The sequence below is a fragment of the Oculina patagonica genome, unplaced genomic scaffold, assembly GCF_052425735.1.
Source record: "Oculina patagonica isolate OP01 unplaced genomic scaffold, crgOcupat unplaced3, whole genome shotgun sequence".
In the NCBI taxonomy this organism is placed as follows: Eukaryota; Metazoa; Cnidaria; class Anthozoa; order Scleractinia; family Oculinidae; genus Oculina; species Oculina patagonica.
Window position 1 is genome coordinate 473,590 of NW_027558145.1, and position 9,799 is coordinate 483,388.

At 38.0% G+C, this 9,799-nt stretch overlaps 1 protein-coding gene across 1 annotated transcript; it reads left to right on the forward strand.

Annotated features, from left to right (window-relative positions):
- The first annotated feature begins 4,385 nt into the window (after positions 1-4,385).
- LOC144640425 (uncharacterized) lies at positions 4,386-5,755 on the forward strand. The gene is made up of 2 exons (XM_078499578.1): positions 4,386-4,641; positions 4,956-5,755. Exons 1-2 carry the CDS (start codon positions 4,392-4,394, stop codon positions 5,309-5,311), a joined length of 606 nt encoding a protein of 201 aa, XP_078355704.1. The 5' UTR covers positions 4,386-4,391; the 3' UTR covers positions 5,312-5,755.
- The last annotated feature ends 4,044 nt before the right edge of the window (positions 5,756-9,799 follow it).

A 9,799-nucleotide genomic window follows, 5' to 3' on the forward strand; every position in this document is an offset into this window, starting at 1 on the left:
GTAGTACGTATGGGACAATTAAAACACGCGTCTTCAATAAGAACAATCACATTTTTATGTATTATACTGTTTCTAAAATTGTCGATCGTCAGTTGTCCAGGGGGCAACAAATGTTGAGAGAAGAATTTTCTCCACATTTTGGTTACCTCCCGGACAGATCCACTAGCAGAGATTAAACGAGACTTGGTTTAATGTACTTGGCTCTCTGACCAACGCCAGGTGAGAGTATACACTCTTTTTTTATATGAGAACGTCTAATTTTTCGGCTGAGGCTGGACGTTCTTAACTTTTTCGAAGATTTCAGTCTAAAATATACTTCAAATGTTCTTATTTTTTAAATTTTAAAAACAGTGGTATTGCATTAAAATTCGGATTTCCTAACCTAAATGTACATTTTTATGTCAACTATGAGTGATGACAATGTTGGTTACTGGTCAGGATTTGAATGAAGATGTATTCATTTCGAACATATATTTGTCACTTACAATTTCAGCCTTGGGCACGTTCTTATGATGTTCTTTTAAAACTTTTGGCCTTTTTCAGCCTCGACGTTCTTATAAAAAAGGTTCTTATAAAAAAGAGTGTAGATGGAGGAAGCTCAAAATGTGATTTAGTATTACTGAGCGGAAAATAAGAGTCATTAGGTTAAAATAGGAGGGAGGATAGGATGTGTGCCGCAAAGGTTCTTAAACCCTGGCCTTATTTAAGGATAGAGAATGGAACAAAGAGAATGAGGCCAAAGACAAAGACAAATTAAAAGAGGCAAGACATAAGTAACATTTTGACAAAGCTGCTTAACCCTTAATATGCTGAAATTATTCCCCAAAACGCGTTTTTTTAACCGTTAATCGATTTTCTTGGCTCTACGGTCCAAAATTTCTCTAAATTTGCTAAAAATGCACTTTCTGACAATGCAGGAAGATTTTGATGAAATTTCCATGTAAAAATGTACAATATTTTACTTTGGCGCATTCGCATAAGCCAAAATTTGGACTTTTTTTTTGCTGAACCATTCCGATTTTTTCCCTTGCTCCTTTCCTTTTCGTTTTTCTCTGCTTTTTTATTCTCTTTATCTTTTACTCTGTGCACCCCTTCTACTGGCCTGAAAAGTTTTGATCTGAATCAATGGAAAACCCTGGCAAGGAGATCAGGATCAAGTACGGGTATTTTGGCCTGTTTTAGCACCAATTTTACACCAAAAACTGATCGCGTTTTTTTCAATTAGCTCTGTCGGAATACAGTCAATATTGAAGATGGACAATCCTGTGGAAAGATCTATCCAAGCTCTATAAGATGCAAATCACAAAAATCTGCTGACGTGTAAATTGGTGACGTCATAAGTGGCAGAATGGCCATTCCTCCAAATCCCGGAATAATCCGCGCTTAGCATGTTAAGGGTTAAGTACATTAACAGGTAGTTCAGTTTTAATAGATTGTGTCTTTTTCGTTTAGCCGGACGTTCATGCACTTCAATTTTAGCTAATACAAATTAAAGGAACCCCATCTAAGGATCAAACCGGAATCACAACGCCATAAGAGGCAGAGAGGATTCTCTGTCTTTGGCATGGTTTCAATTCTTTTTGCTTAACAACTGCAGCGTAGATCTAGTTATAGGGTTGTGGTTTTGTTCTTTAGTTCTACTATTTGCATCACGGAACACTTTTAATGCTTGAGACACGACAACAAAAAGTGGACATTGATTTTCAATTTACATTGTTAAAAATATGAATAATTGTAAGAATGAATCCTCTTATTATTTCTCCTCTTATTACGTACAGTAGACTGCATCGCAAAAACCCACTAAAAGACTAAAATTCGCCGTTTTGAGCTACAAAGACGACAAGGCACCACGATTGAGGTAACTTTACGTTTATTTTGAACATAAATGCGAATTTTGCTCGCTATAGTTCATGCTAAAAGGAACGTTCGAACGTTTCCCATACGTTCCTTTATAATTTTTACACATCAACAGTCGCACCATTTGTGTGGGTCCCCTGTGTTCAGACGAGAGACATGCGCACCTACCCTAACAGGGCCTCATATCACGCAAATTAAAATATGTGGAGTGCTCGGTTCGTCGTGTGCAATTTATTTCAACCCATTGGATATTTTTGCCATTTTTTCTTTTCAGTGGAGGTACAAAAGGTTCAAGAATTGTTTCTCTGCCAAAGACCTCCCTAAATGCGATTGAGATATTAAGTAACGAATACCGTATTAGTTTGATACTTAAAATTTAACACGAACGAAAAGGTCAATAATGGGTACGTGCCGTGCTATATAAAGAGAGCCTCAGATCTCCTTGAAGTAGTTTATTGGTTACATTCGAAGGATCTACTTGACGTCATCAGAAACTTGCCTTGAAGATTATGAAATATGACGAGGCTGTATCTGTTTCTTTCGCTTCTCGCCTTGCAACTCTTCTTGGCGAGAAACGACATGTAGTTCTCGAGAAAAAGGGGGAGCTTCGGTTTTGCTTGTAATTTTAATTTCGGATAATCTTAAATTGCAAAAAGGAAGCAAGTTATAAGGTAGCGTTTACTTGCATAATAGTTGTTTGATATCTAGTTGATTTCTTGAAGAAAATTACGCATGAACGGATAAGTGCAATGTCAATGTTATCATTATTGCTGTAGTTTCGCCTTGAAGTAAGACTTTTTTATGGAATAGTTAAAGACAATAAAGGTTTTGCCATGGAAGATTCTGTGTGATGAAATTATTGTACACTAGGTTCAAATTAAGGGACATAAATTAAGGGATAGAACCAGGACTCCCCGCCTGAAGCATTTCATGTGCTGCCTCAGTTCTACTTTCTTAACATTTGAGATCGCTTGCAAGTTATGGCAAGTGTGCAGCTGAAGTGTGACCTAGTTTTAATTTGTACAACGCCTTAGATCCCATTGTTCTGGGCTTCCATAGAAATTAAATGTGCTCGAAAATTTAGAAAGCATAAAGATATCGATCCATCTCGATCTCATTGTGTGTTTCCGCGATTGACTGGTCTGGCATGTTTGCTAAAGTTCAGCAGTCCGTGAGTCGGTTAATGTAAAAGATGATCTAGCGAACATGACTGATCTTTCCTTCAAACGAACATTAAGCTATTAACAGATCTGCAAAAGAATAAATCGTTTAAAAACACGGTTTTTAAAATTAGGAATACAATTTAATGCAATAAAAGATCATAAAATAGAGAGGAATGATCAGGAGGCAATAAAATTAAAGTTTGAGGTGTTGTCAAGTAGTACGTATGGGACAATTGGAACACGCGTCCTCAATAAGAACAGACACATTTTTATGTATTATGCTGTTTCTAAAATTGTCGATCGTCAGTTGTCCAGGGGGCAACAAATTTCGAGAGAAGAATTTTCTCCACATTTTGGTTACCTCCCGGACAGATCCACTAGCAGCGATTAAACGAGACTTGGTTTAATGTACTTGGTTCTCTGACCAACGTCAAGAAGAGTATAGATGGAGAAGCTCACAAGTTGGTTTAGTATTACTGAGCAGAAAAGAGTCATAAGGTTAAAAAAAGATTCTAATTAAGCTAAGCTGAATGATCGATCGACTTCAGTTAGGCACTGCTGGGGGATAGGATGTGTGCCGCAAAGGTTCTTAAACCCCGACCCTCTATATCCTTTTGAGGACAAAGACAAGGACAAATTAAAAGAGGCAAAACAAAAGGAACATTTTGAAAAAGTTGCTGTTAGTATATTAACAGGTAGATTATATCGTTTTCGTTTAGCCGGACGTTCATGCACTTCAACTTTAGCTAATACATTATTAAGGAACCCTATCTAAGGATCACACCGGAATCACAACGCCAAAAAAGGGAAAGAGGATTCTCTGTCTTTGGCAAGGTTTCAATTCTTTTTGCTTAACAGCTGCAGCGTAGATCTAGTTATAGGCTTGTAGTTTTGTTCTTTAGTCCTACTATCTGCAACACGAAACACTTTTTTCCTTTAATGCTTGAGACACGAGGACAAATACCCTATTTACTAGAATAAGCGCCGCGGCCCTTTTTAAATTTTTCGCGTCTCAGATGCGGCGCTAATTCGCGGGCGGCGCTTATTTGAGTGCGACGCTTATTTAAAATTTGAACGCAACAAAGAATCTAATCTTTAACAGTTATTAAAAATAGGGTCTTTCGATTGTCCGTATTAACGGGTTGGAAAGTAAACTTTTATGGAAAAAATGGGGTATGTTTGACATTCAATTTTCCACTGGAGGTACAAAAGGTTCAAGAATTGTTTATCTGCAAAAGACCTCCCTAAATGCGATTAATATATTACGGTAACGGATACAGTATTAATTCAATAATGGGTACGTGCCGTGCTATATAAAGCGAGCTTGAGATGTCTTTGAAGTAGTTTATTCGTGACATTCGAAGGATCTACATGACGCATCAGAAACTTGCCTTAAAGATTATGAATATGACGAGGCTGTATCTGTTTCTTTCGCTTCTCGCCTTGCAACTCTTCTTGGCGACTCCATCGGTGATCAGAGAAGAACAAGTTGAGAACAGAGACGAACCGCGGTCTTCGGAGGCGAACAAGACCGAATTGGAATCCACTGACCGAGATATTCCACTGTTTCTCCGACCAAGTAAACAAGACATCATGAAGGAAAGAAAATGTCATGGGAAATGTAAGTTTACAAATTGCATCGGTTCTGATGGATTGTTTTCATTGCAAATGAATACAACATAATAAAATTTGTTCTTAGAAGAGTGCTTTCTTTGGGGGCTAATGGTCCTTGATATTTGACAAGTCTGAACGTGTCAAAGATTGTAACGTAAAACAAATTAGAAATAAATGACGATTCCTCTGCGATCGTGTTAGAGGGAACTTTATTGCTTCAAGATTTCACTGTGATTTTGATTTAGCTAGCCATGTATCGACATGTATATTTTTGGAATTCGGAATTTAACAATACTAACGATCGCTCTTTATTTGATCTAGCTCCCGGCGACGCCCAAGCTGAAGATAGTGACACCTCTGCAGAGAAGGCTGAACTTGAAGTTGATGCCTGCCGAAAGGTGGACATGTTTATCAACTTTGTAGAAATTGGCCTCGACGACACAATCATTGCACCTCGCGGTTTCAAAGCATATCAGTGCAAAGGCAAATGCTCCCCAACAAACCACTCGCTGCTCAAAGCCTTGATAGAGAAAAAGAACGGCATCAAAACCAATGACGAGGCATGCTGTGTCCCCACCAAACTGAAACCGCTAACTGTCCTTCTCATGGGAAAGCATGGAAAAGCCGTATTGCGCAAGGTTGATGATATGGTTGTTGAAGAATGCGGATGTTATTAAAAGTCACCGCACTTGATTCATTTCTGGGATAACTAAAATCCCAAGATAGTTTTTATGACTTGATTCATTTGTGGGATAACTAAAATCCCAGGATAGATTTTATGATAGAAACCGTTAAAACGAGAAACGACATGTACTTCTCGAGAAAAAGGAGGAGCTTCAGTTTTGCTTGTAATTTTAATTTCGGGTAATCTTAAATTGCAAAAAGGAAGCAAGTTATAAGGTAGCGTTAAGTGGCATAATAGTTTTTTTTTTTGTGCGAATTTAAGCGATATCTCTGTGAATGAATAACTGCAATGTCAATGTCATACCTAAAACTACAGAATAATCAACATTCGACTTTGCAGAGCGCGAACATAACCTTGTCATTATTGCTGTAGTTTCACCGAATATTTCGCCTTGTAGTAAGACTTTTGTAAGGAAAAGTAAATTTAGACAATAAAGGTTTTTCCATGAAAGATTCTGTTTTATAAAATTATTGCACACTTCGTTCAAATTAAGGGACATAAATTAAGGGACAGAATCAGGAATCCCCGCCTGAAGCATTTCATGTGCTGCCTTAGTTCTACTTTCTAAAAATTCGAGATCGCTTGCAAGTGGCAAGTGTGACCTAGTTTAAATTTGTAGAACGCCTTAGATCCTATTGTTGTGGGCTTCCATAGAAATTAAAAGCGCTCGAAAATCTAGAAAGCATAAAGATATCAATTCATCTCGATCTCATTGTATGTTTCCACGATTGACTGGTCTGGCATGTGTTTTTAGATGTACGGCCAAGATGGCCTGGGCAGTGCTAAAGTTCAGCAGTCCGTGAGTCCACAAGATGATCTGGCGAACATGATCTTTCCTTCAAACGAACATTAAACTATTAACAGATCTGCAATAAGATAAATCTTTTAAAAACACGGTTTTTAAAATACAATGTAATGCAATAAAAGACCTTAAAAACAGAGGGATAATCAAGAGGCAATAACATAGGGCAGAATGCATGGACATCATTAATTATTCATAATCAACGAAGCGGCAAATTTGAACGCGAGCGCGCCCACAATTAGAGAAGAAAGGACCCAAATCGGCCCAGTAGCGTTGATAAAACTCGCTTCCCTGATGTAGAGAAGTTAATACCTTACAATGCACGCGCGGATTTTTGAAGATTAATGTTGTATCTACATTTAAAGGCTAATTAAAGTTTGAGGTGTTGTCAAGTAGTACGTATGGGACAATCAGAACACGCGTCCTCAATAAGAACAATCACATTTTTATGTATTATACTGTTTCTAAAATTGTCGATCGTCAGTTGTCCAGGGGGCAACAAATGTTGAGAGAAGAATTTTCTTTACATTTTATTACCTCCCGGACAGATCCCCTAGCAGAGATTAAACCGGACTTTGGTTTAATGTACTTGGCTCTCTGACCAACGCCAGGTGAGAGTATAGATGGCGAAGCTCAAAACTTGGTTTAGTATTACTGAGCGAAAAATAAGAGTCAATTGGTTAAAAGAGATTCTAATTTAGCTAAGCAAAATGATCGATCGATTTCAGTTCGGTACTGCTGGGTGGATAGAATGTGTGCCGCAAATGTTCTTAAACCCTGACCCAATTTAAGGATAAAGAAAAGAACGCGAATATCCTTTTTGAGGCCAAAGACAAAGACAAAAATAGGCAAAACATAAGAAACATTTTGATAAAGTTGCTATTAGCACATTAACAGGTAGTTCAGTTTTAATAGATTATGTCTTTTTTGTTTAGCCGGACGTTTATGCACTTCAATTGTAGCTAATACAATTTAAAGGAACCCCTTATTAGGATTACACCGGAATCACAACGCGAAAGGAGCAGAGTGGATACCCTGTCTTTGGCAATGTTTCAATTCATTTGCCAGTTAAAATAAGAGGAAGCGACCTAACAACATCAGAGTGGATCTTGTTATGGGCCTTTTTTATCTTAAGACCTACTATCTTCATCGTGAAACACTTTTCCGCGTTTATGCTTGAGATACGACAACATAGAGTGGACATCGATTTTAAATTAACATTGTTAAAAATATGAATAATAGTAAATATGTTCCCCAGCAACTAATAATACGGCATTGAAAGAAGAGACCCCCGCAACGACTACCGTGTTATGCCATAAGTGGTCGTATAGCCTGCGAGCAGGCTAACGTTTGGCACGCGGTGCACGAGCGACTAGCGAAGCCGCGGGAAGGAAGTCGACTTCTCCTCGTCGGCTCGCTTCCCCCGCTTCCTCGTTCTCGCAAATTCGTCACTCGCGCGTGTATTCCCAAACGTGAGCCTGCTCGCAAGCTAAAACCGCATCGATGGGAGTGGAATGATTTATGGATTTATGGAACGTATGATTTCAGATGCTCTATACGACCTTTCCACTACGAATGTGGATGGGCAACTCAGGAAGCCTGCTATGCAAAAGGCATATGTTTCTTATGTGGTCCTTCAGAGAACCACTGAGCCACCTTACATCAGCCTGATTTCAGTCTGCAAACTTTGGAACTGCTTACTTGCATTGTCAATTTAAAAGGCTGTTTTTTTCGAGGGAGTGGGTGGGGGTTGAATAGGGGTATGCAAATTGGCTGATCCATTCAATTTTTCGGCCTAATCCGTAAATCCGCCACTATTTTCGTTCAAATCCGAATCTGCATTACTTGATAACTTTGTGTGGTATAGTTTCACTGCGAACTGACGGTCGATGCTGTTTTTATGCCAATTTTTGCTTGTTTTGAAAAACGATTTCGCCAACATACCAAGGAAGACCAACAAAAGTGATCTAAACTTCGTTTTAGCGTTTTAGTATCCCAATCAGAACTTCCTGACATGAAAAGTCTGAAATCCGCGCAAAAATTCTCAGCTAATCCACAATCCGTTGTATTTTCAAAGTCCACGAATCCGCTCACTATCGCAAAAAATTGCAATCCGAGCGCGTTTTAAGGCCAAATCCATCTATCTGCATACCTATTCACCCCTTCGTTTTCAATATTTACCGTCCTCACTAATCCGGTTAAATTTGAAAGCGCTCTTTCTTAAATGCCACGTGCTCTACCACTGCATTAAAGGGTTTTCAAATTTACCCGGATTGGTGTACAAGAAAAACATTTTATCCATTATCAGGGGGCTAAAAACGGCGTCTAACAGAAAACGGCGAACAGAAATCAACTTAATAACAAGAAATCACCGCGTAGAACACAAATGCAAAATACTCCCGTGCAATAAGAATGGAACACTACAATGTATAAACGAAAGAGACTAAACTTTATATGATGGGATCTATTAGATTTAATAGACAGAATTTTCTAATTTTTAGAAGATACAGAGCCGCTGTGAGCAGGAGACCGTTTGACCTTTCTCGCAGCTTAAAAGCTAGCTCCGGCGTATCGTATGTCGTTTATCGCAAGTGACGCTATAATTTAACGTAATCTTAGTTGAGACAACATAGGGAAATCTAAAAAAATTAAAATATGAAATAAAATATTACTGTTGTACAATTGAGCAAATCTACGAAGAAAATGTATTTTTAACTTTGCATCCTTGAGCTGTGAATTCATAACGACTGTATTTTTTGAATTCATCAGATCCTAACTATGCTATTTAATAATTTTAATAGTAATTGAAAGTGATTAAAAGCAATTAACAGGGCATTTTATGTGTCGGTACTTATTATTAATATTATTATGCGTTGGGCTTTAAATTAAAAATTAACATAAATGAAGAAAATAAAGCATAGTATAGTGGCCGAAATGAGATCATTTACTTCCAAGCTGCGTTGAATTTGTCATTGTGGTCACTTTTACTTGGCGTTCAAAAAAGACATTTGGGATTCTTACACGATTAGTAATTTTAACAGTTCTCAAAATCAGGAAAATTCGAAATATAATAGCTAGAACAAGTAAACGTGTGAAATTTTTAAAAAAGAAACATAATGGTTTTGCTCATCTTCCTTTACGAAAAGTTCAACATCTCGACTTATTTTTTTTTCTTCCTTGGATAACTTGGTCCTTATTTTTCATTTCTGAATTTCTAATTAAGCAACGCACGTCATTAACACGTAAAAGTGACACTTCGACTATTATTTTGCTCGGCTGCTCTGTGATGGTTTAACCAATCAGAATACAGTTCTGATGCAAATATTCAACTCGCCATTTTTTTCATATGAAAGAGGAATACTCGAAACGTAAGGTGAACGAAATGGGATCGTTTTCTTCTAAAGCGCTTAAATCTCCTGACACTAACCAACGGCGCAAGTCTAGTGAACCAGATGTGAGCGAGGAAGGAGCCAATGTGACGGGAATGGCAAAACCTGGAACTGGGCAAGCCGATGATGCAATGAACGAAGATAATAATGTTAGTTCCACAAACCAAGAACAACACATCGGTCCAAGGGTACGCCAGTCGTTTTCTTGGTTGGCATCATCACCAGTTGATTCGGACGCAACCACTTCAAAAGAACAGAAAGAAAAAGGAAAAAAGCCGATGGAGGGAAA